The 27,931-nt window shown below is 47.7% G+C and overlaps 17 protein-coding genes across 17 annotated transcripts; 8 read left to right on the top strand and 9 right to left on the bottom strand.

Annotated features, from left to right (window-relative positions):
• Window positions 1–201: 201 nt before the first annotated feature.
• Window positions 202–1,758, bottom strand: DI09_62p170 (uncharacterized protein; the record flags this gene model as incomplete). Its single annotated transcript, XM_013381586.1, has 1 exon — window positions 202–1,758. One exon carries the CDS (start codon window positions 1,756–1,758, stop codon window positions 202–204), a length of 1,557 nt encoding a protein of 518 aa, XP_013237040.1.
• Window positions 1,759–1,918: 160 nt separating this feature from the next.
• Window positions 1,919–2,878, bottom strand: DI09_62p160 (dihydrofolate reductase; the record flags this gene model as incomplete). Its single annotated transcript, XM_013381585.1, has 1 exon — window positions 1,919–2,878. One exon carries the CDS (start codon window positions 2,876–2,878, stop codon window positions 1,919–1,921), a length of 960 nt encoding a protein of 319 aa, XP_013237039.1.
• An 83-nt stretch (window positions 2,879–2,961) lies between these two features.
• On the bottom strand, window positions 2,962–3,237 carry DI09_62p150 (uncharacterized protein; the record flags this gene model as incomplete). Its single annotated transcript, XM_013381584.1, has 1 exon — window positions 2,962–3,237. The coding sequence occupies one exon, from the start codon at window positions 3,235–3,237 to the stop codon at window positions 2,962–2,964; it is 276 nt and encodes a 91-aa protein (XP_013237038.1).
• A 15-nt stretch (window positions 3,238–3,252) lies between these two features.
• Window positions 3,253–4,403, top strand: DI09_62p140 (uncharacterized protein; the record flags this gene model as incomplete). Its single annotated transcript, XM_013381583.1, is given in 3 exon segments — window positions 3,253–3,264; window positions 3,281–3,481; window positions 3,750–4,403. 3 exon segments carry the CDS (start codon window positions 3,253–3,255, stop codon window positions 4,401–4,403), a joined length of 867 nt encoding a protein of 288 aa, XP_013237037.1.
• Window positions 4,404–4,664: 261 nt separating this feature from the next.
• On the top strand, window positions 4,665–5,207 carry DI09_62p130 (uncharacterized protein; the record flags this gene model as incomplete). Its single annotated transcript, XM_013381582.1, has 1 exon — window positions 4,665–5,207. The coding sequence occupies one exon, from the start codon at window positions 4,665–4,667 to the stop codon at window positions 5,205–5,207; it is 543 nt and encodes a 180-aa protein (XP_013237036.1).
• Window positions 5,208–5,291: 84 nt separating this feature from the next.
• DI09_62p120 (uncharacterized protein) lies at window positions 5,292–6,162 on the top strand (the record flags this gene model as incomplete). The annotated part of the gene is made up of 2 exons (XM_013381581.1): window positions 5,292–5,385; window positions 5,447–6,162. The coding sequence occupies 2 exons, from the start codon at window positions 5,292–5,294 to the stop codon at window positions 6,160–6,162; spliced, it is 810 nt and encodes a 269-aa protein (XP_013237035.1).
• A 339-nt stretch (window positions 6,163–6,501) lies between these two features.
• DI09_62p110 (uncharacterized protein) lies at window positions 6,502–8,109 on the bottom strand (the record flags this gene model as incomplete). Its single annotated transcript, XM_013381580.1, has 1 exon — window positions 6,502–8,109. The coding sequence occupies one exon, from the start codon at window positions 8,107–8,109 to the stop codon at window positions 6,502–6,504; it is 1,608 nt and encodes a 535-aa protein (XP_013237034.1).
• Window positions 8,110–8,291: 182 nt separating this feature from the next.
• On the bottom strand, window positions 8,292–8,618 carry DI09_62p100 (uncharacterized protein; the record flags this gene model as incomplete). The annotated part of the gene is made up of 1 exon (XM_013381579.1): window positions 8,292–8,618. The coding sequence occupies one exon, from the start codon at window positions 8,616–8,618 to the stop codon at window positions 8,292–8,294; it is 327 nt and encodes a 108-aa protein (XP_013237033.1).
• A 107-nt stretch (window positions 8,619–8,725) lies between these two features.
• On the top strand, window positions 8,726–10,434 carry DI09_62p90 (uncharacterized protein; the record flags this gene model as incomplete). The annotated part of the gene is made up of 3 exons (XM_013381595.1): window positions 8,726–9,377; window positions 9,406–9,845; window positions 9,886–10,434. The coding sequence occupies 3 exons, from the start codon at window positions 8,726–8,728 to the stop codon at window positions 10,432–10,434; spliced, it is 1,641 nt and encodes a 546-aa protein (XP_013237049.1).
• A 588-nt stretch (window positions 10,435–11,022) lies between these two features.
• On the bottom strand, window positions 11,023–11,727 carry DI09_62p80 (uncharacterized protein; the record flags this gene model as incomplete). Its single annotated transcript, XM_013381594.1, has 1 exon — window positions 11,023–11,727. The coding sequence occupies one exon, from the start codon at window positions 11,725–11,727 to the stop codon at window positions 11,023–11,025; it is 705 nt and encodes a 234-aa protein (XP_013237048.1).
• A 994-nt stretch (window positions 11,728–12,721) lies between these two features.
• On the bottom strand, window positions 12,722–13,636 carry DI09_62p70 (uncharacterized protein; the record flags this gene model as incomplete). The annotated part of the gene is made up of 1 exon (XM_013381593.1): window positions 12,722–13,636. The coding sequence occupies one exon, from the start codon at window positions 13,634–13,636 to the stop codon at window positions 12,722–12,724; it is 915 nt and encodes a 304-aa protein (XP_013237047.1).
• A 267-nt stretch (window positions 13,637–13,903) lies between these two features.
• Window positions 13,904–20,059, top strand: DI09_62p60 (subunit Brr2 of U5 snRNP complex; the record flags this gene model as incomplete). Its single annotated transcript, XM_013381592.1, has 1 exon — window positions 13,904–20,059. The coding sequence occupies one exon, from the start codon at window positions 13,904–13,906 to the stop codon at window positions 20,057–20,059; it is 6,156 nt and encodes a 2,051-aa protein (XP_013237046.1).
• A 249-nt stretch (window positions 20,060–20,308) lies between these two features.
• DI09_62p50 (uncharacterized protein) lies at window positions 20,309–21,610 on the top strand (the record flags this gene model as incomplete). Its single annotated transcript, XM_013381591.1, has 1 exon — window positions 20,309–21,610. The coding sequence occupies one exon, from the start codon at window positions 20,309–20,311 to the stop codon at window positions 21,608–21,610; it is 1,302 nt and encodes a 433-aa protein (XP_013237045.1).
• An 81-nt stretch (window positions 21,611–21,691) lies between these two features.
• DI09_62p40 (uncharacterized protein) lies at window positions 21,692–23,954 on the bottom strand (the record flags this gene model as incomplete). The annotated part of the gene is made up of 3 exons (XM_013381590.1): window positions 21,692–22,525; window positions 22,570–23,780; window positions 23,825–23,954. The coding sequence occupies 3 exons, from the start codon at window positions 23,952–23,954 to the stop codon at window positions 21,692–21,694; spliced, it is 2,175 nt and encodes a 724-aa protein (XP_013237044.1).
• A 130-nt stretch (window positions 23,955–24,084) lies between these two features.
• On the bottom strand, window positions 24,085–25,263 carry DI09_62p30 (uncharacterized protein; the record flags this gene model as incomplete). The annotated part of the gene is made up of 1 exon (XM_013381589.1): window positions 24,085–25,263. One exon carries the CDS (start codon window positions 25,261–25,263, stop codon window positions 24,085–24,087), a length of 1,179 nt encoding a protein of 392 aa, XP_013237043.1.
• Window positions 25,264–25,329: 66 nt separating this feature from the next.
• Window positions 25,330–25,756, top strand: DI09_62p20 (uncharacterized protein; the record flags this gene model as incomplete). Its single annotated transcript, XM_013381588.1, has 2 exons — window positions 25,330–25,395; window positions 25,568–25,756. The coding sequence occupies 2 exons, from the start codon at window positions 25,330–25,332 to the stop codon at window positions 25,754–25,756; spliced, it is 255 nt and encodes an 84-aa protein (XP_013237042.1).
• A 333-nt stretch (window positions 25,757–26,089) lies between these two features.
• On the top strand, window positions 26,090–27,923 carry DI09_62p10 (uncharacterized protein; the record flags this gene model as incomplete). Its single annotated transcript, XM_013381587.1, has 2 exons — window positions 26,090–26,165; window positions 26,308–27,923. Coding segments are annotated over 2 exons (1,692 nt in total), but the record flags the coding sequence as incomplete, so codon positions are not given.
• Window positions 27,924–27,931: the final 8 nt, after the last annotated feature.

The raw sequence follows: 27,931 nt of genomic DNA, 5'->3' as shown, positions 1-27,931 counted from the left end.
ACAAAGACAAACACAAGCAACACATGCATGCCATTCCAATGAATAAACCCACCATACGGTCCGTGTCTACTGCTACACAGCCCTTCTATCCTTTAATAAATGCAACTTTTGTTACTAGATGCCAAGTAAAGCACCATCTATCGACTACGCATCGGACATTGCATGGGGGAAGCCCCCCTTCAAAATGGATAAATATTTTATTTATTTGCCTTTCAAAAAGAGCTTGATATTTTCTGCGCAAAACTTCAAAGGATGCCTCAAACAAACGCTAACGATAAACTCTAAAAAAGATCCTAGGCTGATTGCCCGTGAAATTTTCTTGGTAGCCACTCTAAGAGACCTATTAAGTCTTCGAGAAAGCACCTTTTGCGTTCTTTCTGTCAAAACATACTGGTACCGATTTAGTACGGCATTGAAAATGCCCCTAGTTGCCTCAAATGAGGTCAAGCTTTCGATTCTAAAATCCGGGATCAATATGTCAAAAACAGGAAGTTTACAATCGGTGGGTTGTAAAAGGAAAAGTGTGGCGTTTTGAACGAGACATCTAATGGAGGCCAAGGACCGTTCAAAAAGCCTGGTCGACAAATTTACATTTACAGTGGCAGACGCAAACAGCCTCGAAAGAGACAAAATTGATGTCTGTTTACCCTTTTGTTCTGAAAAAAACGGGTTTCCTATCACGAGCTGATCTAATTCTGCAACATCAAATGATAGGCGTACCAGGCCCAATATGGGAAGTGAAAAGACGATCTCGAATGGAGGATCTTCTGGGTCATCTGGATCATCCCAAAATGTCGAGAACCATTGCTCAATTCTATAAAATGGCGGGAATGAAGAAAAGCAGGATACAGAGGACGAATCAAAACTGAGGTATGAAAATGGAAACAATACAGAGACCTTTTCCTTCACCAGACGAAACAATTCACATAAATACAAAATGTTGATGGTCGGCGTTGATTGTAGCAGGTGCATACACTGGAAAACCAATGTATTACAAAAAGGAGATGTTGAGTGAAAATTATTAAGCATATTGCTCGGATCGAAAAAAGACACCGAAAAAGATGGTCTATATGAAACCGCGCTGTAATGCGGCGTGACAGAGCTAGAGACTTTCATGGAATCATCAGCAGCACTTTCACGATGTTCCTCTATATTTGAAGCATAGAACTCTAATAAAAATTCGTTTTTTCTATCTAAAGCCAAAAAACTGCCGTTAAAAGACCCTAGAGTGCTGTTTTTATTGCTGCATTCGTGGTTGCACAATTCGAGAGAAGTTGAAGTCATTTGATACCGATAAGGCGGGTAGATAAAGACGAGCATAAGCATGTAGAAGATAAACGTGAAAATGAAGGATAAAAACAGAATTCTTTTAATAAAAGGGCCTTTCAAAAAGCTATGCAGCTTTGAGGAGGCGTTTTGGTGGCCATTCACGTCATGAAATCCTCCCATGTTTGCAGCCTTGATGCCTGCAAGCGGAACATGAAGTTCAGATTTGTTTGCAAAAACAAAAGAGCCAAACAATGATTTGATAAAGCCAAAATTAAAGTAGGAATTACCGAATTGAACAGTTGGTTGGAACATTGTGCGAGCAGACGAACCAGGCATGACAAAATCTGTCATGATCCGATTGCTAATCCCAGGTATTTCTTTTATATTGCTAGAAAGATTGCTTTTCAGATATTCGGCCCCAAATTCCTCCGTTACCTGTGCTATTTTCGCACGGTTTCTATTAGAAATGGAAAACGGCAAAGATGCCATTTAAAGATAAAAAACCATCGTGTATTTTAATTTTAATAGGTCGGTTTTAAATTTATTTAATTGGCCGGATAAGTTGAACTCCCCAATTGAGAATATAGTGCTTTAGCCAATAAAAACCGTGTTTAAATTAGATACTCACTCCCTGGGAAACCGCAGGTTGTCAGCAACGCATTTTTTGAAACCAAAGAATGTTCAGCAAATGGCCACTAGACTCTTTGATTGAGCCTGATTTCAGAATGAGGCCAGTATCTATTTGGTGTCTCAACAAACGCTTTGTATCTTGTGGGGTTCCAATCCACTCCAACAAGGCGTTTGCAGCTTGATAGCTTATGTTTGCAACGAACCGGTAGTTTGCTGGAATTGATGGGAAAAAGACATCAGCCCCCTTGAAAGAGCTTGGCGTTTGTAGGGATACAAAAGTAAGAAGCAAATGATCTACAAGGCCAAGTTTGAGAAATTGAGAGTAAATTTCGGAGCCTCCAATCACCAAGATGTTCGACAATGCCGTTATTCGAGATAGATCCCGACAAACGGATTGGATGTCTTTGCAATATAATATGCCGTTATGGTCTTTGGAAATAGAAGAATCGGGCACGTGACAATTTTCGCTATCATTAAGGCTTTTTGACAACACAACATTTACACGCCCGGGTAAAGGCAGCGCAACTGGGATTGAGTCTGCCGTTTTACGGCCCATTATTATTGCATTGTTTGGGTTCGGAGGGCAAGTGAGATTTTCGAACGCCAATGTGCACTCAATATGGGGAAAGCAAGCATCGGTGTCAAAGATGCCTCTCCAGCGATTGGTGGCACAGTACGGCTCCAAAGGCGCCGTTGATGGGGCAGCCTCTTTTGGGGCCCTAGCATGATGGCCATCGGCGGCGCACGAAAGAGACCAAGGAACTGTGGTAACAAATCTGAAAAATGCCATATCAATGTTCAAACGATCACGCCAGGGAAGCTTATTTTGAAACCCAATTGCGCCGGTTTTGGCACACAACGCAGCCACAATGGTAACGTCCACCATGCGGTCAAGTTGAGATGAAAACAAAATTTTAAATCTGCAACATTGCAATTGTTGAAAGGATAGATTGTGCAGAACCTGTTGATTGGTTGTCATCTCATAGCAATTTTATCAATTAAACTTCGGAATGCTGCATTAACATTTTCTTAGCTTTCCGACACTGTGGATGAGGAATACATTCAGGAAAAGAATCGAGGCTGATGTGATGAAGCTGTAAGATCCGGCTCGTTCTCACCAACTGCAATAGGATGATGAGCAATTACGAAATAGAATTGATTAACAATAATGTGCAAGAATTCCATGTAAAATTCAGCGGCCCAAGCGAGAGTAGGAGATATTTTGCATGTCATTTTCAAGCGCCCTTTGAGTCTGGCATATGGAAGGTCCGGGTCGAAATACCAGACCAATATCCGTACAAAAGCCCTTCGATCGGATTTGTCAACAGAATCTTTCATCCAAATATCGATGAAATGTACGGTATGGTAACCTATTTTGTAGAAGTGGAACCGTCTGTCTGGACGTGATCAACCAAACGTGGAGCCCCATGTTTGGTACTGGCGTGTTTCTTTTATTTTAGGAATGATAAATATTTTCGATGTTTTCCTTCCACAGTTGCTTCGATACCCAAATCCTTCGGATCCTCTTAACGGGGAAGCCGCTGCACTATTGCTCCGGGACTCTATCAAATATGAAAACCAAGTAAAAGGTGCGCTTCGCTCTGCTAACTGTTCCAGAGTATATAAAAAAATATGCCAGGCCAGATATGTACCCAGCAAACGACAAACTGAGCCCCTTTCCAGGTGCCGGAAATGACAAAGGCTCCGAAATCGAATGCAATCGGCGTTTGGTGTCAGATGAAGATGATATTAGCTCGGTGTCGTCGCTAATTTCCGACTCGGATGAGATTTAGAAATTATGAAGCGAATGTTTAAGAAAATTAAAATTTAAATTTTATCATCTTGTAGAGGGCTTTAATTCTGGCATGACAGATGACACTGCAGGAAAACAAAATGCCGTGCTCACCAGTTCTATCGCACGGGAGTTCAAGGCCTTCAACACGGCCTCGTTGAAGGAAAATATTGTGTATATTTTTTCTGATGAGAGCGATGATGGCGCCAATGGTGAAGATGGCGGTGGTGGCTCTGAACCGGAGGTATTAGAGATCCTAAGCCATTCAGAGACATCCACTTCAAATGACCAGTTAGAAAGCTCAAGCAGGTCAAATCACAGAAGGTCTCAACGACCTAATGCTGACAGAAGAAATCCAGAGATAACATTTTTGACCGATCAATCTGATATGGGCGAACTATCGATTTTGCCTGCTTCAATCGGAAGAAACACCAAAAAAGCATTTCATGATTCAGATATCCATACCATGTTTGATCTCACCGATGAGCGAATTGTTGAAGACTTGACAAAATCTCCGCCCCGCGGCCACGGGCAACATTCAGACAATCCACAGTGCAGAATTTGCATGGATGTGTTGGTAGAGCCTGCAGCAACAGAATGTGGTCATGTTTTTTGCATGGCCTGCTTGCTGGCTGCGATGGAGCGGCAGCCTCTTTGCCCCCTTTGTCGCCAAAGATCCCATGTTAGAAAAATAAGGCGGCTTTACATTTGATCAGATTTTATCGCTAAACTTTAGTCTGCATCCATGTAATGTACTGCAACATGTACTGCCTGTGCCACTCTATTGATGCCCTCTGTTAATGCAGCGTATTGATGCCCTCTGTTAATGCAGCGTATTGATGCCCTCTATTAATGCCGCGTATTAATGCACTTTGTCAATGCAGCGTATTAATGCACTTTGTCAATGCACCGTATTAATGCACTATATTTTAAAGTTGAGCAGGAAATAAAACAAAAATTTAAAAATGCTTTAATGCGAATCACATCGCATTATAAACCAAGGGGCACCACTGTTGTAATTAATATTTTTATGGCTACGAAGCTTTTTGTTGGCGGACTTGCCTGGAAGACAGACAATGAGTCTCTGCGTTCTCATTTCGAACAATTTGGCGAGGTAACCGATGCCGAGGTGATTCTTGATAGAGATTCAAATCGCTCGCGTGGATTTGGGTTCGTTACGTTGAGCAACACTGATGAGGCTCGTGATGCCGTTGAGAAAACCAACAACCAAGACCTTGATGGCCGCAAAATAAGAGTCGACTTTGCAGGCGAAAGATCTTCCCGTGGAAAGTCCTTTGGTGGAAGTGGCGGTTCTTTCCGTGAAAGATCCGACCGATTTGGTGGTGAGAGATCAGACAGATTTAATGGTGGAGATCGTCGCCGTCGTGGCGGTGACTATGAAAGCCGCACCCCGCGAACGCCCAGCGACCAGCCAAGACCCTATTCTCATGAAAGATCTTCTTCAAACGGAGCCGGCCGATCATCATCTTATGAAGGCCATGAAAGATCTTACTAATTCCCAATAAATTGAACTTTTTAATTGTTTATCGCTGCGGCAGCGCCAGTTGGATTTTAATTTTAACTTTACTTACCGGTGACGATGGATTTTGTCCTGGATAACTTTTTGTATTCGGCGGCCCCTGAACTGAAACCGTTCTCTTCAATCCATAACAACAAGCTCTATTTGGCATTGTGTACAGAGTCCAAAAGTGAGGCTAGCGCTATTTACGCATTCTAGGTCTATATGACTTTCAGGTTCCATCTTCCCCATTGTGTGTAAAAGTCTCCACTGCATCCATAGCGCCCCGATCCTTGCTGCAATTTACGTTGCTTCCGTCTCTTTGTCCGTCCTTTTTGCTGACCACGTCGAATATCAATTCTGCGTCGCATTTGTCGCACACCACCAGCAATCCTCTGCAAAGGGTACCGCGTTTTTTGGCTTTTTTCAGATTTTAGGGTTCTTTCCGGCATTTCCAAAGTGGGCGTTTGCACTGTCCTCCTCCAAAGCGCTTTGCAAAGTAAATACCAAGAGCCTGCTTCTGATCAACCCGAAAGTTTTGTTGCAAGTTAATACATCGTTAAATTTTTCCAAAAAAGAGCTCTCCACCATTCAATCCTTTTTCAACATCAATGAACCCTTCGGCCTTCCAATATATTCCGAGGCTTCTTTTCAATACGACAACTCTGGAAGCCATATTGGCGGCATCAGGGGTGTTTTCCATTTTAAGAAATACAGCTCGGTTGAGTTCTCAATGGGTGGCGAGGCATACTTTTCAATGAAAGACCAAATTGGCGGAGGTATTTTTAACGTTACCTTATTTGCAAGTGGGCACTGTTCTGAGAGCCATTGTGGACTCCAATTCGAGCCTAATTGTCGCGTGCAATCCGTTTCTGGGACATCTATCGTCTACATACTCGACCGGGATCCCTCTGCCACGCTTAAAAAACCTCAAGCTGTCTTCAAGGTTTGACTTTAACGTGCACAGCTTGGAGTCAAACTTTGCAACCGGAGTCGAAATATGCAAATCAGGTATCGATGACAAGCACTAACGCATTGCGTAGCGCAACCACCGAATGTAAACGAGAGTGCATCGCCTCCGCCATCCTCCTACCTTTGTGCATGCTATTCTGAATGTGCAGGCACCTCCTTTGTATATAAGATTTCCTCTGTTTTGGACTTTTTGACCGTTTCGATGATCTGCACGTTCCCAAAAATCACCGTTTGCCGTCCCTCGCTGGTGATACAGCTGGATTTTTAATAAATTAATGTTTTGGCTATTCGCAAGCGTGTTGCGGTGTTTATTCTTCTTTTATGCCGAAATCACTGGCCCAGCTGCACGGATCTCATCGCCGGCATCTTGGGCATATTTGGAAAAGTTATCGGCAAACAGTTTGGCAACATTTACAATGGCCTCATCGACATTGATCGGATTGGCTTTGGACCACACTTTTCGGGGGTCAAGTATGTCACAAGGCACCTTGGAGACACCGGTAGGAATTTGGAGGTTGAAAACGGGATATGTGGTGTATTTTTGCTTGGACAGCTCTCCCGAATGGATGGCGTCAATGATTGCACGAGAACAGGCCAACGGTATTCTCTTCCCGATGCCATATGGCCCTTGAGACCATCCGGTGTTTATAAGCCAGGCGTCAGCATTGTGCCTGCTCATCTTTTCTGAAAGCATTTTGGCATATTTGACGGGATGCCAAGCCAAGAATGGCTGGCCAAAACAGGCAGAAAATATTGGTGTCGGCAAGGAGATTCCTTGCTCCGTTCCTGGAATCTTTGCCGTGTAGCCGGAAATAAAGTGGTACATTGCCTGAGTTGAGGTCAGTTTAGAGACCGGGGGAAGCACCCCAAAAGCATCGCATGTGAGTAAAATAAGATTTTTCGGATGCCCAGCGATGCATGGGATCTTGGAATTGGGGATATACTCAATGGGATAGGCGCATCTTGTATTTTCGGTGAAGCTTTTATCTCCATAGTTAACGACTCGCGAATGCGGGTCCAAAACGACATTTTCAAGCACACTTCCAAACCGCACCGCATCAAAGATCTCCGGCTCCTTTTCGCGGCATAGATCGATGCACTTGGCGTAGCAGCCGCCCTCAATGTTGAAGATCCCATTGTCACTCCAACAATGTTCATCATCGCCGATAAGGCGGCGATTAATGTCGGCAGATAGCGTGGTTTTTCCGGTTCCAGATAATCCAAAAAAGAGCGTCACGTCCGACGGATCATTTCCCTCATTTGCAGAGGAGTGAAGTGAAAGAACCCCCGCCTTGGGCATCAAGTAGTGCATTACGGTGAAAACGCCTTTTTTCATTTCACCGGCATATCGTGTGCCCAAAACAACCATTTCCCTGGCCTTGAAGTTGATTGCGATGGAGGTATTTGAAGTCATGCCCTCCGTAAATTTGTTTGCAGGAAACTCGCCGGCATTGAAAATTGTAAAATCGGGTTTGCCAAATCGGGACAGCTCTTCATTTGTTGGGCGAATCAGCATATTCCGCATAAATAGCGCATGATAGGCGCTGGAGCAAATTACACGAATTTTTATGCGATATTTGGGATCCCACCCGGCAAACCCATCAAAGACAAACAGGCGAGTCCTTGTGTTCAAATAATCGACCGCTCTTTCTCTGTTGATGTCAAAAACATGCTCGCTCATGGCTGTGTTGACGGGGCCCCACCAAATGTCATCCTGCGTACTGGACTCCTTTACAATGCGTTTATCAGAAGGCGAGCGACCCGTTTTTGAGCCTGAACTTGTAACAAGTGCTCCGGTAGATGTAATAAATGTACCGGACTCGTGTGTGAGGGCCTCTTCATACAAGACAGCGGGCGATGCATTGCGATAAACATTGCGGCTTTCGATTCCGGAATCTCTTCCTAAAAATTCCTCGTTAATCGTCATGTGGGTGTTGGTTTCAGACAAAGGTGATGCACGCCCGGTCGCAATTGAAAATTAGATTTGGAAGATTTGATGTCCCGATTAAGACATTTTGCCGGGCCATTAATCAGCTTCGCGACAAATATCAGATCACATCAGATCAGATGCCAAACATTAAAGTTAGCAGGCGTGGCCGGTGCTAAAGTTTACTGCACTTTATTTGGCAGCGGCGGTTGGGCCAAAGCATGGCGTCGAATGCTGGAGTAAAGCAAAACCTGGTCATATAGCATCGGTCCAAACACGCCTGCTGTGATTGTGCTGATGGTGAGGCCTTGGCCGACCAACCGCATCTTTTGCCACAAATCGAGCTTTACGTTGTTGCCCTTTTTCAAATAAATAGACATTTGGAATATTGAAAATCCGGTGCCCACCACGCCCAATAGCACCAAGGCTTTGAGAAACCCGTCCAGCTTTGCGGGGCCGCGCACCAGGGATATTGCTTCGGTGTCGTCTTGCGAGACCGAATGCGGCATTTGGGCCAAATGTGCAGCAATCCGCAGTTTGGAATTGTTGACTTTAATGTGAAAGTAAAATTACATGTTTAATTGGGAGCGAAATTGGGGCAATATTTATCTGCCAAATGACAAGCACAGCGGGGTCAGCGAGAGAGCCAGTCGATCTGCTCGGCAATCGCCGCAAGACAAGCCTTGCTTCACCCTCCGATTTCGCGCCCTCTCAGGGCGCAAAAAAGGGAATGCCGGCAAACCGGGCGTCCCAGGCACCTCAGAAATTCGCTTCAAAAGGCTTTGCAAGCAATGCGTCTTCCATCACCAGGGCAGATGCGCTGGAGCCATCTGTTATCGTTCCGCACACAAGCACAGTTTTACAGGCATGCCAGAAAATGGCATCACTGCGGGCCTCTTCGCTTCTAGTTGTCGAAGATGTGCAGACGACGGTGCCCTCTGTTTTGATTGGAATTGTCACCGACAAAGACATTGCTTACAAAGTGATTGCAGAAGGGCTCGACCCAGCAATCGTGCTGATTTCCTCCATAATGACCCCCAACCCAATTACCATACAGTCGGGCACCTCGATGAATGATGCGCTTCAAATCATGACTGATAAGCACTTTCGCCACTTGCCTGTTGTTTCGGCGTTTGGAGAAATCGAGGGCGTGTTGGATATTACGCTTGCAATGCGAGGTGCCATTGAGAAATTACGCAAATCGGAAGAGCTAACTCGTAGCCTGACTTCTGCAGTTGGGCATGTCACCCAGGACCACCATTATGCTGGTATTTTGCATGTCCATAACGACGATAGGCACTGAGCAGTTGATGGGCTTTACTCAGCTGCTCAAAAAGCAGCTCTCCACCCCAGAAGTTGCCGGTATCTTTGCCTCATCACTTTTGAACACGTCTGCCTCGTGCTTGCTAAAGACAACGATTAGAAGCGCAGCCATCACAATGAAAGCAGCGTCAAGCACAGCTGTTTTGGTATTGGATGAATCGGGATCTCTTATCGGCATCTTCACATCAAAGGACATTGTTCGCCGCGTAATCTCATGCAAGCTGGATCCTTTGAGGACGACCCTTACCCGCGTGATGACGCCAAATCCAGAAACCATCTCTTTAGATTCTTCCTTATTATTGGCATTAGAGAAAATGTATGCAGGAAAATACTTGCATCTACCTGTGATCAAGGAGGATGGCCATTCATCCCTGATTGACATTTTGGATATTTGCATCCATGTCATTGGAAAGGTATCTTTGTTTCGCACTGTTTTATTTGTAGATGAAAAAGGAGATTGATTTTGAAGGGTTTTTTTCGGCCCCATCTTCATGCGTTACAGACAATTCTTCGCCTCACATTCAGGATGAGTTCACGGAAGATGATACTGCCAGCGTCACGTCGCTAGAAACCAATGCCAGCTCCAAAATTTCAAAGGGCAATAGATGGTCCTTCAAAGTCCGCAATGGCAGCAATGTTGTTTATGTCCACATTCAGCAGCCGCTTCACTCGGCATTGGTTTTGGCCGTCAAAGAAAAGCTTTGCCTTGACGAGCCGTTTTCAATATCATTCAAAGACAGCGAGAATGATCTTGTACCCATTTTTAATGACGACGACCTGGTTTCTCTTATCGAAATGATACTGGGATCGAGCTCCGGGGCATCCATTGATGCTCCGATCACACTTTTTGTTGCCCATGCAAAAGATATTTCTGTGGCGTCGCGCGGAAAGGCATTGGATTGGTTTGGAAGCCTTTTTAAAGACAATATCTTGGCGGTTTCAGTGTCCTGCGGAATTGCCGGAATACTTGGTACCGCTCTTTTGTACCGAAAGCTCAAATAAACCACCAATAATTTTGGGGCTGACGACAAATAAATGAATAATTGGGGGGAGGAGAGGGTGCAATTTTTATAAATTCGAATTCTTGACCCTATGGAGTCATGCCCTGTTTCCTCGAACTCTGAATCCATGACGCCCGTAAAGCCTTGTTGCGTTTGCAAAGAAACTCGAAAAGCGAGAGATGAATGCATGATGGCCCACCAAGATGGCGAAACTTCATGCAGGGATATCATTGAAGCCCATATTGCATGCATGCGTTCATTTGGATTTGAACTTTCATAAATTTTGAGCATCAATGTACACACGTTCCATGTAATGGTATAAAGCATAGGGGCGACTGTGCATTTGAGGAGCAGCGTGCTTGCTAGATGCGAAGATACTTTTACATCAGAGTCTCTTGCAAAACACCGATTTGCTACCCTATTTTTTGTTCTTAAAGGGAGATCAAGCATGTGCAATGCAAATACATAGCAAACACACGTCCCGAGCGCACCAAAACAACTTGGCCTATGTCTCTTTTGATGCGCTGCAGCTTGAATCTCGCCATCCAAATAAAAATACCCCGTGGAGCCAAATTGGCAAGTCAAGTATTTATAATGCAGGCACTTTCGACGCACAGTTTGTGAAATTCAGCAAAGTTGACTTCAATGATCTGTGTGAAGTTTGCTGCGAAAGCCACATTCGGTAGAGCTGATCAGGATGCTGGCTACTAGGTCGAATTATCTCGACCGATATAACGGAGGGCGATTTTCCAGTTGGTGGGAGGCCTACGCTTGCAAAAGCAGGTTTCAAAACAGACATTGCATCCCGAAATTCCGAACATTTGCGCTTAAATTTTCGCAAAGGATTATAAAAAGGCAGCTCAACCAGGCCAGGTAGTAGGGTTTCCTCAGACGTAGCCGGTAATTGACTTTTTCTACACAGTGCATCAGATAACTCCAAGCCGGCGGAGCGCATGTGCTGCCGGCTAGGTAGGAAAGTGCATTTCCCTTTGTTTCGCCGATATAGCCTTTCTGAGGAACATATTGATGTGTCTTTAGCAGAGGAGCGCCTATTGGAGCTAAAATTTCGAAAACTCCCATCACTGCTAACGTACGAATAAAAATCAATTCCATGGCCTCTGTTTTTGGGGGTCTGATTGGGGCTCTTTTGATTGCATAGGCCTATGTCGACATAACAGAGGTCTGATTTGCGTTTTAATTGCCCCAGATACACATATTCTGAACATAGACGTTCAGAGCTATATTCATCAAAAATCCTAGGTATCACAACTGCAATAGAATCACTCAAATTCATAAAAATAACATTTAATGGTGTCCCTGGATGTCATCCATCACATAGGTCAAAGTCAGGAGTCAGCCAAATCCATTGGCAAGCTTTCGAACCTAACCATCAGTAGAAAGAACGCGACCATGTTGACGCAGACCCCAATTAAAGCTCAATTTGCTCTTTTATGGATGCTGGACACCGTAATTGGCATTTTATTTTGCATATCTCAGCGATTTGACATGAAATTTCCTGAACGTCCGTCCGTTGATCAGGAACTTACCTGAGCATGCTTTACAAGTTTATTGTGGCCATCTTTGCCTTTCAAATACCTTTTCGAGCGTCATGCCACAAGCACAAACCCTTGGTTCCCTTTAACTTGGCCTATACATAAAGTCGTTTGGCCCTATTTAATGAAATCGCAATGTATTGGCAATTGATTGAGTGATTTCGTGGTTATCCGCAAAGAAATCGATCGCGTTGAGTTTCTCGCAGGTGCAGGCTTTTCTCTGAACGTTTGTGGCCAAAGCAAGTATTTCGCAATGGCATATTACTAATTTCGATTTGTGCCTGTAGGGGTTAGCTAACTCCCTTAAACCACGGGCTTGCACCGATTTGATTGAATTTTTTGCAAATTTCTCTTGAGATCATTCTGTAACTCTTTCTAAAACATATTGAGATTCGAGCGATCGTGCGAGTGCGGTGATTTAAAAAACAAATGGAGGTTGAAGATGCGTCTGGATAGGCTCATTTTTAATAAACTCAATATTTAGTGATTTGTACGCCTTATAAGCGATGTTGACCCAAATTGGGATGCATATTGTCACAAGCTACTTGGATTTTCTCACGCTTCTCCCAAGTGGTAAGTGTAAATAACGCACCGCTGCTGATCATCGTATGTAATTTGGAAAATTGCGCCTGGCCAGACTGATTGAACCCTAACCCTAACTTTGAGTGCATCAAAATCAACACATTTGATTGACAAGCAGCACTAATAAAATCTAGAGTTTATTAACCGCTAAATTCATTCATAAAGTGGCCACGTCTTATAGTATTCTTCCACATCTGGGACATATTCACTAGAATTTTCAGATATGGTGGAGAGGGTGCTATCAGGATCATTATCTACGGGGGGGCTTGGCATGTCATCATTACCGATTGCATTGTCTCCAGCGTTCTTATAGCCAAAGTTCATATCACAAAAAGGTTCAGACGAGGAGTCGGCTGAAAAGGAAAAGTTAATCGGAGCGAACAAATCGCACGAGTTATATGAGGAATGATCGCAGGTGGAAGTTGACTCTTGAATGTCAGAACTAAAGTAGAATGGGCAGCTGCTTGATGATGTCGAGCTCGTGCAGGTAGTGCTGCTAGAGTCGCTTGAGCTGGTGCTGCAGCTAGTTGAGCTGGTGCTAGAGCTAGTTGAGCAGCTGGTAGAGTCGCTTGAAGTGGACGAGCATGTAGTGGGCTCGCTGCTATCCGTGGTGGACCACCATGTAGTGGAAGTCTCCAAGTCTTCAGTGCTTGAGCTTTCTGAGCACGTACACGCGCCATCCAAAGGTACCTCGCAGATAAAATCGCCAAGTTCGGGGTTGGCAATTGCAATGGCTCCGCCGGGGTAGATTGCAATAGCAGCACCTTGGTAATCATTTCCCTCCCATGATCCGATAAATGCGGGACTCTTTTTGACAAACTTTTCCAGATATTTCAAAACATGTTGAGATGGAATGCTGGCAAGATGGCCGCCAGAAAGAGCTTTGCATGCCTTGACGGCCTCACAGCGGGAACGCTTGTTGGGGCCATAAATGTAAACGTATTGGGTGCGGCCATTATACGTGGGGATCGTTTCGATTCCAAAAAGTCTTTCTTCTTTGGCCTCTCCGACGCTCGAAAGTGCCAATGCAGTAGCAAGAAATGAGGTGAGATACAAATTCAATTTCATTCGGAATATGTTGGCGACATGATTTGCGTCCCTTTTAAAGAGTTCAGGCTACTTCCTTTGTTTACATGCAGCCATCTGTTTCTGATTAGCATTCGACGTTGTCAAAACAAATATCCAGCAATCCCATGTTTTGCTGATCGATTCATATCCAATCGCAGGGTTGTAAATGTTTATCGTAAACATTTAAACACAACTTTACAATTTAACGTACATTTTAAATTAACGGCCAAGCACAACCGAATTTTACAGAGCTTACAAATCGCGTTCATGGCTGGCGACGATGAGCATGTACACCGCTTTGATTATGCCCGAAATGCGAATTTGGTTCTTCATTCAGACGGCAAAAAACGAGGCGAGCACGATGTAGAGGACGGCAGTGAGATCGGCTCTCTTTGGGGTCGCATCAACCCCTTAGAATTCGGCGCAAAGGCGGAGAGGGAACGGCCGAAGTTGCCTAGCACGAAAAGGAAGCCTCCCTCTGATGAATCTACAAATGGTGGCGGTCATATGAGCGATGCGCTATCACAATCTTCTTCTTTGACCCTAAGTGAGCTTGCGACGCTAAAATATCGGCCACGAACTCAGGAGACTCGCTCCATTTACGAGCGCATGCTAAAGCTGGTGATGGACCTTGCCGAAGAAGAGTCGGGTGAAATGGGACGGGCGCTTCTTGACGAGGCTCTGATCATTCTCTGCTCTTCCGAACTACGTGAGCTTGAGCAGAGGAGCTCTCTGGAGGCCCTGTTAATGCGCCCCATGGAAAGTCTTGCATTTTCGCAGCTTCTTGCACTCTCAAAACGCCTGGTAGACTGGAATGCCTCGGCATCGACATCTACGGAAGCAAATACTGCAGAGGCAGAAGAGGAATCTTTCGGTCTAACTGTAGTGGAACCAGACCATCTCCTCAATGATGATGATGATGACGGCGGCGGCGAAGCAAGCCAGTATCTCCCAGATATCAAGGAAGATCCCGAAGAAAATATCGGGCAATTTAGGGGCGATGAGGAAACGGAAATCGACCCCTTCTACTTGTCGCATGTGGTACCCTCTGAAGAGGAACAAGGAGACATGCACCTGCCAAAAAGTTCTATTCCGAGAATAGACATTCGAGATATCGATGTACATTATCTACAACGACTGCTCTCCTTGCCAGGAGAAGATGCCTGGGTTTCTCACTCAAGATCTAAAGCTGTTCTCGCCTTGTTGCAAGACCGTACCCTCGAGGGTTGGATCCTCGAAGGCCGGATCCTTAAAGAATTGTGCAAGCACCATTCACGCCACGAAAATCCATTTGAGCTTCTGTCGCTTTTAGTGAGCAATCGTATGGCATTGGTGGCGGGGATAGCCCTTGCAGAGGCAGACCCTCTCGGCGGAGATGGCGAGGCCAAAGAAGCTATTCTTCAGCAGCTCATCGCTGAAGGCCCAGAGGGCGCTGTTCTTGCAGCGCTTGTTGATACCCCAAGGACGACATCTGCGGTAGCGCCGTTTGAAAAAAATTCTACTGTCGACGCGTCCTCTGTAATAGCATCGACTGCCCCTTCCAAATCAAGTTCTAGCTCGTCAGCGGAAACACTTGCGGCGATGGCGCGTGATGCCCGCGACGCGCAGACGCTTGCTGCGCGTAGACTGCCACTACCGCCAGGTTCTTGGCGACGTGCTCATGCTGGCTATGAGCTGATTCACGTTCCAGCACCTCCGGCGATTCCTGCTCACGTTCGCGATGCTCCTTCACTTTGCGTTGTAGAGGCTCTCCCCTCATGGACCCATGGGGCCTGGGAGGGCCAACCGACCCTCAATCGCATTCAGTCTGCCGTACTTGCGCACGCCTTTTTTTCGGATCAAAATTTATTGGTCTCTGCGCCCACTGGTGCTGGAAAGACCGGAATTGCCATCCTTGCCTTGTTACGCCTGTTTGGCTCTGCTTGTGGGCGTAAAATCGACTTTCCAGGCTGCAGCACGATTATAGAATCTTCTGACGGCGAGACCGTCGCAAGCAAGCGGTCCACCATTGCCGTTTACATAGCCCCTATGCGTGCGCTTGTAAGTGAAATTACGGCTACGTTTCGATCCCGCTTTTTGGAAAGTGGGCTTTGGGATTCCAACGAACTCGCCATCTCCGAACTCACAGGAGAATCGGGAGGTGGTTTAGGTGCTCTTCTCGCCGAACAAGGCTTTGCCTCATGCCGTCTAATAGTGGCCACGCCAGAAAAGTGGGACATCGTTTCCAGAAAACCGGCGGCACTGATCCCTGATTTGCTGATCGTAGACGAAGTGCATTTGATTGGAGATGCACCAAGAGGTACTGCGCTGGAGGCGATCGTAGCGCGTTCTTTGGGCGAGGCGCGTATTGTGGCGCTTTCAGCCACGCTTCCAAATGCTGAGCAAGTGGGTAGCTGGCTTCGAGCCCGCGTTCATTGCTTTGGCGGCGAATGGCGCCCGTGTCCCTTATCCCTTTCCTTTTATGGTGTCATGGAACGAAAGGTATCCAAGCGCATGGCGAAGATGAATGAGATTCTGCTTGAAGAGGTCATTGAACGATTGCCGCAGGGCCCTATCCTTGTGTTTGTGCACTCGCGGCGGGAAACAGCACGTACGGCACGGCTGCTGCGCGATGGAGCTGCCACTCGTGGCCTTCTTGCTCTTTTTCATCGCGCGGGCGGGAATGACGCCGAAGATGCTAACGATTCTGCTTTCGATTCGGCAGAGCTTGGCGAGCTGATGCCGGCGGGAATCGGCATCCATCATGCTGGACTTTCGCGGCAAGACCGCGGTACTGTTGAGCGGCTCTTTGGCAGCGGACAGCTTTCTGTGCTCGTCTCCACAGCCACATTGGCATGGGGCGTTAACTTGCCCGCACACACGGTCATCATTAAGGGCACCGAAATATACGATCCAGGCACGGAATCAGGAAGTGGCCCTGCATGGACATTGCTAAGCTCCCAAGACTTGCTTCAAATGTGGGGGCGTGCCGGGCGGCCTCAATTTGACCGCCATGGCGAGGCATTGCTGCTGACCTCGCACGAGAACCTCTCACGGTATGTAGCTGTCACGGCACAGCCGGTGCTTTCTCAGATGCTCACCACGGCAGCGACAGATGGGGAAGCCGACGGCATCACATCATCGGCTTCTTCCTTTTCTTCCTCCTCCTGTTCTATGATGATGCGAATTCTTCCTCACCTTGCTGCGGAAGTTGCTCGTTCTACGCTTATACGAAGTATGGACGACGCATGTGCATGGATTTCAGATCGATTGTTTTTGGGGCAAATGGTTCGTGACGACCCAGCTGCGCTTGGGATAGACCCTCAAGGGGGGGATCCCCGAGAGTGGATTGTGACGCTGGCGTCAGCATCTATGGCGCTGATTCGCCTCCTTGGACTAGTGGAGGGCGCCACAGCGTCCTCTTCGTTGTTTCACGCAACTCCACTGGGCGAGATTGCGTCTTTCTTCTATATAGCACCAGCCACCATTCGGACTATCCTCCATGAGCTCCGCCCACAGGGCGAAAGAGCATCGATTGCTGCCGTATCGGCATATGAACGAGTGCTTTCTTTGCTTTCACGCACCATGGAGCTTGCCGCCCTTTCGCGAATCCGCGAGGAAGAACAAGGGGCGCTCGATCGCCTTGCCTCGCTTCTACCTGTGCCTATGGAGCGTACACACAAAGCAGCATTGCTTCTGCAGGCCGTAATCAGTCGCGTTGGATTGGAGGATGGGCCTATGGCAATGGATGCTGCTCATGTGGCGGCAATAGCTCCGCGATTACTTCGCGCTATCTTTGAAATTGCGGTGATGGAGAGAGGAAATCGAGGCGGTGGAGCGGGTCTGTTTGCAGTGGCCCGTACCGCCTTGCTGCTTGCGCGCTCAGTAGAACTGCGGTGTTGGCCCACTTGTTCGCCAGTCATCCAGCTGCTTGACAAAGAAACCACCGCAGCAGCAGATCTTGCGCGTCTTGAACGTCGCGAATTGAACCTGGCACAGCTACGATTGCTGACTCCCGGTGAATTAGCTGCCTTGATCCCGCAGAAGATTGATTTGAGCGTGTTGCCGAGCATTGAGATCACAGCCTCTGCGATCCCCTTGACACAAGATATTCTTCGCGTTGATGTTGCCATCCAGCGTACGGAATCCCATTCGATTGCATTTTGGCTGTTTCTGACCGACCTGGAGGACGAGAAAATCCTGCACCACCAACGGCTCTTGTTACGTGAAACTGTGACAACAGCCACTCTTCGTGTACCCATTGGTCGTCCTGTGCCGCCAGCCATTATGATTCACGTGCTTTCAGACAGGTTTCATCACTGCGACGTGAGGCTACCTATTTCTTTCCGTGCCTTGCAACTCCCTGCGGATGAGGAAGTGCCACTAAAGCGCATCGAACAGCTTGCGCCAGTCTCTTTGGAGCAGGTTCGCGCCCTTTATATGTGCCAGGCCAATGTTACGGATTGCATGAAAACCGATACCACTTCCCCTGATCATACCGTCATGCTCAGTGCCGTAGAGCGGCATGTTCTGTGGCTTTTAAGATTGGAGTGTTCGCCATTGGTGGTGGGGTTACCGTTTTCGCTGCTTGCCGATGCAGCCACTATGGTGCGTTTGCTGGAGTTTGGCATAGGCTTGACCATTGCTTGCGAACAGCCTGTAGAGGTAGCTCTTATCGATGATACACCTAAAGTGAAAAGGCAACTGGTTTTGGCCACATCACCATGGCGTGGCAGGCGCGTGGCGTTGGGCCGCACTTTGGCTGCGCTCTTTGAACCCGGGCAGTTGCTCTTGGATGAGAAGCATTCGCTTCCGTCGGCCCTTGCCTCCTTGTTTGAAAATGCGGATCACCAAAAGCCTGTAGTCGCAGTGGGCGAAGTCACGTTCCTTTTTGGACTACTTCGTGCTGTATCTGCGTCTTCTTTCCCATTTTCCGTCCGCTTGGTGATGGAATGGGGGGTGATAAGTGAGTCTCAAATGCTGTACCAAGAGCTTTTGCTTACAGAAATACATGCTCTGGCAGATGCTTCTGTGTCGCTACTTGTGGCCCCTGCCACCATGCCCTCATTACGATCGCTTGGACGCTGGGTTGGGACAAGCCCTGGCCGACTTCTCCGCCTGCCGCATCGCCGACCGCAGGCATCTGTTGTGCGCTTTTGGAGAGTTGACCAGAATGAAGAGAAAAACAGTGCTTTTTTACCATTGCTTCCGCTCATCGAAGACAATGGCCCACAAACGAGTCGTGATAGCGTGTTACTCTGCGTCGCTGATGAGGACGCTGCAAACGCGCTGGCCGCCACATTGATGCGCCATGTTCGTTGCAACAAGCTTTCCTTGGCTACTGATGCCGATGCCATCGCAGAATTGATTGGCGATGGGGCTGATGTCAAATGCGATTATCTCGAATGGCTTGCAGCTGGCATCGCATATGCTGCCGATCCGCTTGGATGGACGGCTTTCAATAGAGGGCTTCTCCCGATTCTCATCACCCCACTTTCGATGGTAGGAGAGGTCATCGCCTCCACCGAAATTTGCCGATTGAAGCAAATCATTGCATGGCAAACGGCGGCCGTGTTGGAAAATGCCTGTATGTTCGGATTGGGACTAGCCATGGGTGCACCTGCCACTATGGGCCCGGTGCTCTTTAGTTGCGAGAGCCAAGGTCTCTCGACAAGCATGATGATGTCCCCTGGAGAATCTGTCCTGATGCCATCACTAGCCATGGCACTTCCAGCTGCACTTCTCGCATCTAATGCTGGGGATGAAGCAACCTTGCAGGCGGCTATGGATTACATATGTCAGCACAGTTGGTTGCTTGAACGGATGCGGGCAAATCCAAACTTTTACCATTTGACAGAGCGTTCAGAGATTGTCCTTGCCGAGCGGCTTTCCGAGGCGCTTGAGAGCGCACTAGACATGGACGAGGAGGCACAGCAGAAAGAATCTCACGCAGACCATGCCCCTGCCACACTTGCACGTGTGGCTACTCATTATGGGCTGAGCGACGAGCTTTTGCGCACCATGGTTTGGCCGAACATTTTACCAACAACGAGGGCCAAATCTCTGCTTGCCATTCTGTCCCAAGCAACGGTCACGTGTGCTGCTGGTCACATCAGGGTGCCATGCGTTGATTTTATTAACGCAACTGGGCCCTTGGACGTCAAATTTGGCGTTTCGCTGCTGAGCGCGGTTGTCGACATTTGCTTACTGAAGAGCAGTTGTGGGGAGGATGCCAATTACTTGTCCACAGCCCTTGCGGCAATGGACCTAGTCCAAGCTCTGCGCCAGGGCTGCAAGCCTGGACGAGCAGATCCTGTTGATGTGATACGACGGCAGCTAGGGCTTACCCCGGATCAAGTGCAATCGCTGATTTCGGCTGTTCCTCTGGGCGAGACCCCCTCGCTTTACGAGCTCGCTCTTTATGTACGCGAACCGGAACATTAAACGCGAATCCCAACCAAACTTATAGTAAATTAATGGAAAAATGTATTGGGATGTGTGAGCCGCGTTAAGGCAACGGCAGTATTTAAACGGCCTATTGATGCGCGTAGCATGGCGCCGCCGAACCTTGCAATGGCATCAAGATTTGAGCAGTTGGTGTTTCATTGCAACCCTAACCCTGCCCGGATTCCCATTGGTGGAACCCCCAATTTATGTTGAATTTCGGCATCCAAATTCATTTTCGTTTCACCAATGCATCCTTCCTCCAATCCCCAGCAGAGCCCACACCCTACCAAGAGCCTCTTCACAGATGGAAACGGAGGAGGTACAAACGTGAAGCAGGCAGACGACTATTTGGATCGGAAGACCAGTGGCGGTCGGCGTACCGCTATTTCCTCGTATCTTGGTGGGCAACCACGATTTACGCTGTACTCGGACTCCATAAAGGCTCAATTTTTTGAAGACTGCACTGGGCTCATGTCTGCGCTACACACGTTGCCGGAAGAGGCCTCCTTTTGGATCGACATGACCTCTCCGAGTAGGGAGGATATCATAACCTGTGGCCAGGCGATGGTGCCCGGAGGCGGCTTTCACCCGCTTACCATTGAAGACATTGTGGAGATGGATACGCGCGAAAAATGCGAGCTGTTTGATCATTACCTTTTTATTGTTGTCTCAACAATTGCCACAGCCGGAGATACAAGCAGCACCGTGGACCCGGCCTACATTTACATTGGCATTTCTGAGCGGGGCATCATTTCGATGCACCCACGCCCTATTTCGCACCATGTCTCGCGCGTATTGCGGCGCCTGGATGCTGCGATTGCTTCAAACAATCCATTCGCCCCTCCAGCGATCTCTGCAACCGGCGGCTCGAATTCGGCTCCTGCCTCGCCAGATTGGATCCTATATGCACTTTTGGACGACTTTGTAGACGCACTGATTCCCCTTACCAAAGCGCTAGAGTTTGAAGTCGATTCCATCGATGATCTGGTTCTGCTGCTTTCTCAGGCGGACAAATCAGACATGGTCCRGCGAATCGGCATCGCACGCAAGGCAACGACAGCGCTGCTACGGATTCTGCTTCCAAAGCGCGAGCTTTTCAAGTCTGTCGGGCTCAAATTGCTTGGTGATGTGGGGCAAACAAAATACCCGGGGGCCCCCGGAACAGGCGCCCCCGTGCCGGTACGCGGCACGCCACGGACACTGCTTTACATGCGAGACGCACAAGACCATGTACTGTCCCTGGGACAGTCTCTGGAACACTTTCGCGATACGCTTAACACGGCGCACTCCAACTACCTTGCACAAATATCGATCGAACTAACGGATGCCTCTAATCGGATGAATGAAGTCGTCAAACGGCTGACAGTCTTTACTGTGATCTTCCTTCCATTGACATTGCTTGCCGGCATCATGGGGATGAATGTGCCGTTGCCTCTGCAGCCGGGTGTCGGCATCACGCAGCTGGGACCCTTTGCTCTGGTCATGATGACGATGTTTGGGCTTTTCGGATGCCTTGCCTATGTTGCGTGGCGCTCGCGCATGTTCTGAAGTGTTTAAATTTATTATAAAGTTAATGAGGAAGCCCATCGGCACCAGGAGCGCGATCAATCCAATTTGGCTTGAGATTTATTAGACAAGTGTAAATATGAGGGGCAGGAGCCCCGTGCCGCAACCATGCTTTTGTAGCTCAGAAATTAAGGGTTCAACGCGCGTGGCGAGTTTTTTAGGGAAGCGTTCCGTGCGCAAAAACGGCAGGATGCGATGTCCATTATCCTCGTATAGCCAAAGAAGAATCCGGCGGCGTAGAGCCAATTTTGGCGGTATCGACGGGRACGCCTCGTGCTCAAAATGAGCGAGCTCTTGAACGAGCTTTGCTATTTGGTCTGCAACGACGGAGCCGTTTGTTGTCGTTTTTGAGCTGCTCGTTTGACAACTGGGGAAAGAGCTTGAACGGGATGATGCTCCATCAATTATGGCATCTCCAGTGGAGTCTTTGTTAGTGGACACAATTGCAGCATGCAGCAGGTTGCATGCTGCACGCTGCCAGGTGGGATGTTTGTGGAGTATAGGGGCTTTGGAAGGCGGCGTTGCCGTGAGCAATTCCATGTACCCCACAAGGGCGCATCGGCGAAGCGCATAGCCATGAAAATCAAAAACATCATCAGCAAGCGAAGTGCCAAGGAAGGACAATGCGACAAAGGACCATGCCTCGACAGCCTCATCGGTGCGTCCCAAGCGCCAAAATGCCTCGCCTGCACGAACGAGATACCATGCCACTTGAAGTTCGCGGATTTCTTCCATAGGCTTCTTGAAAAGAATTGGAAGATGGATATGCTCCACCTCGGAGACTTTGTCTGCACGAAGCAAATGCCGAATTGCAAATATCGTGAGCGAACGATCGCCACAAGCAAGCTTTGAAGCCGCGATAGCATCATCTGCTGCTGCACGATACAGTCCCAGGTGCTAGCGTTAACAAAATAAAATACCTTGTGTATTTTGGCACGCACTGTGAAGGCATCTACAAGCAAATGAATGTTTTCCGTAGCCGGGGCAATAGCGTTCACGGTGTCATTGTCGACAGAAACTTGGGTATCGCCCTCGGCAACGACGCCTTTGGGGTGGTGGGGGCCAATTGCGCTAGAAATCAGACCGAGAGCTTCAATGCTGTTTCCGATGGCGTCCAGTAGTAGCGCTTGAAAAATCACAGTAGCAAGTGATGACTGGCGTTCGGAAAGCAGATTCGAGATGGTTTGGTGTATGGTCCGCACATCGATGTGCGAAGGTTTCTGATCAAACGCCGCGATGGTCACCAGCTTGAATAGAGAAATGGGGGCTCTCTCCAGTAAACCCTCATTCAACAGTGAAGTGAAAACAAGACCAAAAGATTCGATGTTGCCAGTCTTGACGGCAACCTCTAGTTTTCGACCGAGTGCCAATGCATCTGAAGTGTGCCCCACAACAGCATTCTGGTGCTCGACCAAGGCCGAACTGACGGGCAAATCTGGATTGCGCTCAAGGCGCCGTGAACAAGCCAATGCTCGGAGGGTTTCATCCGGGCTATATAGCGCAACAGCCTCGTCCTGTAAGTCCGCGTCTGCAATGGGGGCGTCCTCAATGTTTACATTATCAGTGACCCTGGCCGTAGTAGGGTGGCCAGCGAGAGCCTCTAGCTTCCATTTAAACCGCATCAACTCTGAACGCGTCCCCGGGGCACAGTGAGTGTCTTGCTGCTGTTCCTTTGTAGCGAAGGAGGCCTCAAGTGCGCGCAAGGCGGCCTCCGGCTGGCCGGCCATAGCATAGGCGATGGAAAGCGCACGCCACATTTGGCCAGCATTTGCAGCGCCACCCTCACTGGCGTTGATCCTCAAAAGCATGTTACGTGACTCAACAAGAGCTGCAAACTGACGCTCGTGCGCTTGGAGAAGCGCAGAGTCCCTTAAAATGGTAGGTTGATGTGGTTCGAAACGAAGAGCAGTTTTGTAGCAGCGTAAAGTTTCGGCAAAATTCCGTTTCAGACGATGATAAAGACCGAGCACCTGCCAACATATGAACGATGTTGTATCAAGTCTTACTCCGGCCTTGATCAACTCCAGCGGGTCCACCTCTGGTGTAACCCTGGCCGCGGCTTCATTTTTGGCTGCAGAAGAATCTTTGTCTGTGGAGGATGTGGAGTCCATTGCAAGGTGCGCCAACACCAGCCCCTTTACAGCAAGTGTCTCTACAATAAAAATGGGGAAATACCGCCATGTTCGGGATGTGCACGCAGGATTTGTTCGGCTTGTTTCAGAGCCTTTTTGTATAGCTTGTTTTCAAAGAGCATCAGCAGCGACTTAAACGCGGCAGCGTCTTTGGCCGCAAGAGGAGGCTTGGACAATGAGCTCCCAGAGCTCATGGCAAATAATGTGGAGCTTTAAAATTTAAAGTTGGAATTTAGAATTTAATGAAAGGATTTGATGATGCGTCTCTAGTGGTATAATGTATATACAGTCCCAAGCCCCAAAAACAAAATTGACCCAAGGTCTTTAGCTCGCATCGAACGCGAGAGAAAGGCTATGGTCATCTTCCTCCTCGCTAGTAGGATCCTCTATGGCTGGATCCAGTAGGAAGGAATGCCTTGCATGGCGCGCGGAGGCTGCTCGGAAGAGCCGCATCTCAATCCGGAGCTCGTCTTTGAATGCAGGATCATGCATCTGACGATATTGTGGTGGCTGGCAATATCCCACGTACCGCCTGAAAAACTCGCGATATCCTCCATGCAGGATGTAAAGCTCCGGATAGAAAAGCTTTGGATATGCATTTAGAGAACGGTCCCGCTTGCGCATAAAAAGGGCAAGCGAAGGTGCCCGATGTGAGCTAAACTCGCAATGAAATATAATTGCTGTCCGATTTTGAACGGCATCCTGCTGATTTAGAATGGTCTCGTTAAAGAAAATCGACTCCAAAGTGTTTGTGGACGAGCAAGAAAGTGCTCCTGCAACGTGTCCGCCATGGTACTCGTACGGGAAACGAGCGTCGATGATATGGATTGTAGAGTAGGTCGTCGCATATTCGCCCTCAAGTAAGCTAGCCAGAGTTTCTGGCGAAATCCGTGGGATCGCTTCCTTTGATCTGACATCGAGTATGGGTAGTCCCAACGGTATCGCCTCATCCTGCAGCTCCACACAAGATGGTGTGGCATAGTTATCGAGCGACGAGATAAGTCGTCGTGGCATCGGCGATCTGCATGCAGGACGGACAACTTTTCGTTGCGTCGCCGTTTTCAGGGGCGAGCGCGTAAGCGATTTTGCGTACCGTGGTAATGCAATTGATTGCGAAACCGCCTTGGCTGCAAGTTTGGCTGGAATTCCGAAGTTTTGCTGCAAATGCATGGTGCCTGCTTCGGCTTTCGAAGGTGACATTTCTGGTGTCATTGCATGGGTGAGATTCATTGAAATGGGGCGAAGCGGTATCAAGGTTTCCTCGCTGGCGTTACAAGAGACGCCCGTAATTGGAGACTTTGGCGAAGAGCGCCGGAAATATGCAAAAAGGGTGTCCAAAGTGGACTTTGGGGAATCCTCAGGCGTACACAGCGAAGGTAAAGAGGATGAACATTTGGCAAACAAAGGGGCTGACTTTGTAATGCTCCAGTGCGAAAGGAGGGTCGTTCTATTGATGAGTTCGGCCTCTGGGATACATCTTTTTCGGGCACTGGGAGACGCCATACAAAGGTCTGAAGGGTCCTCCTCATTCCCAAAACTGGGTGCATGCAAAAGATTTTCACACTCAACATGGTCAGAAACGGAATGACTCCTCGGGATCAAAGGGGTACGCGGAAGGCAAAGTACCGAACCCAGGTATAAATGGCAGTGCCCATGGGGTTTCCCAAAATTCTCCGGGTCACTTCCAAAAAGCTCGCGGCTATCCATTAGATCGCTTGATCGATCGATATATCTGTGCAAATGATTAAGCAGATCAAGTTCCGAATTACTATATAAGCAAATTAGGGATGTATCTTTTTATCAACAGAATCAAGCAGCTGGGCAGATACAGATAAGATACAGTGTTGATGATGGAGATGATGAGGATGATTACGATTATGAGGATGATTACGATGATGAGGATGATTACGATTATGAGGATGATTACGATTATGAGGATGATTACGATGATGAGGATGATGAGGAACGTTCGGAGATGATAATCACTCGAGTCTGATAAATGGTCTTAGGGTTAGGTAGCGATCTTTACAATGTGCGGGTGCAACGACAAGGGTTCTAATGGGAAGAGAGACATTTAAACATCACATTTTGCGTAAAAAACATGAAATAACAAAAAATTAAACATCCATCTTTACCTTCTGCGCCGCTCGCTAACTTTACTGAGGACAGCCATACCATGCTTCTAATACCCATTTGGCGCACATACATTTCGTCGCCTAGCATTCTGTTGCTGGGATAAAATTATCCAATCAGCTGATATCGACAAATTGTTCTGTTAATGCGCCAAAGTTTAATTTTAATGCTAGCCTGTAATTTTAATTTTCGAAATATGATCTGTTTGGCGATCATTGATAATGATGATCGCTTGTTTAAGACATCTGTTGCCGATAGTGGATCACCAACTGGTAAATAAAGTGCATTGCATCTTTCATGCATCAAAGGTCGTTTTGAATTCTCGCCATCATGACCAAGGAGGGAAGTTCTGGGAAAGGATTTCAGAGCTTTTATATTTGTATTGTATTGACCGGCATTGCTGCCATATTTAAGCTGGCATTGTTGAGCCATCCTTCATCTGTGGTGTAGGAATCTGTATTCTAATTGTTGCTAGGTTTGATGAGGTCCATTTTGGCGGATTTGCACAGCAATATCAAAAGGGCACCTTTTTTTTGGATGTGCACCCCCCCGGAGCCAAGATGCTGATTGCAGGGCTTTCCTGGCTTTTAGGTCTTCCGGAAGATTTCAATTTCGACCTCATTGGCCTCGATTACTTGGAAGCAGATGTTCCATATGTTGGGTTGCGGCTACTGCCTGCCGTTTTGGGCACTCTGCTTGTGCCCGTGATGTTTTTGACTTGTGTTGGGCTGGGCCTTGAGGTGGAATATTCGATTTTTGGCGCTCTTTTAGTTTTGTTCGAAAATGCACTGACAACGCAATTTCGGTTTGTCTTTCTGGACGCGTACCTTATATTTTCGTCTGCAGCTGCCATTTGTTTCTACATGTATTTTCAGAAAAAGAGAAGGGATCCATTCTCACCGGGTTGGTGGATCTTCTTGATGGGGACAGGCATCTGCATCGGATGCGCTTCCAGTTGTAAATGGGCAGGTCTGTTTACTGTGGCCACCGTTGGTCTTGCCACGCTGTTTGATCTTTGGCAGCTGTTCAGCAGCCCGCGAGTAGTTTCCATTAATCGTTTCTCGCTCCATTTTTTGGCCAGATTTTTTGCCCTGCTTGTTGTCCCGGTGCTAATCTACGTTGGCTCTTTCTGGATGCATTTCAAGATGCTGACAAAGGCCGGTCCAGGAGCCTCGTCCATGTCTTTGCTATTCCAGCAGTCTCTGCAAGGTAGCCACATTCTCCCACCGACCAACGCTCCCGTGGGATATGGAAGCATAGTGACTATCCGCCATTTTTCTCAAAAGAGTTTTCTTCACTCGCACTCGCATCTTTACCCAGAAGGTTCTGAGCAGCAGCAAGTGACATTGTATCCTTTTTCCGATCTGAACAATGAATGGATAGTTTTGCCTCGATACCCGGATCCCTTTAGGAAGCAATACAGGTGGAACATGTGGCCTGGAAATCTCAGCGCGCCTCACGATCTTGATCCATTTGTTCCACTTCGAAACGGGGATCGAATACGACTGGTGCATCACCTTACTCGAAGAAGCCTGCATTCGCATGTAGTTTCTCCGCCTCTTTCAAACAAGGAGCACCATTGGGAAGTCTCGTGTTACGGTCTTCTTGACGATGTGCGTTCTTTTGGCGATACCAATGATGACTGGATCATTCGGATTACAGATAGCCAGGGGAACGAGCTAAACGATGCGGATGAAGATGAAGTATTCAACGCATTCAGAGCTAAAAATAGATACGATGAAATGCCCATTGCCTCTCAGTACATATTTGCACTTCCAGACCAATATTCAGAAAGCGTTTCTGGGGACGGTTCTGATGAACCGGGGCAAAGCTTGTTAAACGACCAAGTCTCGCCTGTTATGGAACAAGATCAAGCCGGCCCAAAAGAACAAGATCAAGCCGGTCCGAACGAACAAGACCAAGATGTCAATACTGAGCACGAATCCGTTGATAACGAAGAATTCCATGTGTCAGAGCATGAATCCCAGGTGTCAGAACATGAATCCCAGGTGTCAGAACATGAATCCCAGGTGTCAGA

The sequence above is a fragment of the Mitosporidium daphniae genome, assembly GCF_000760515.2.
Source record: "Mitosporidium daphniae strain UGP3 chromosome Unknown contig-62, whole genome shotgun sequence".
In the NCBI taxonomy this organism is placed as follows: domain Eukaryota; kingdom Fungi; phylum Microsporidia; genus Mitosporidium; species Mitosporidium daphniae.
This window is presented reverse-complemented; position numbering and strand designations above follow the sequence as displayed.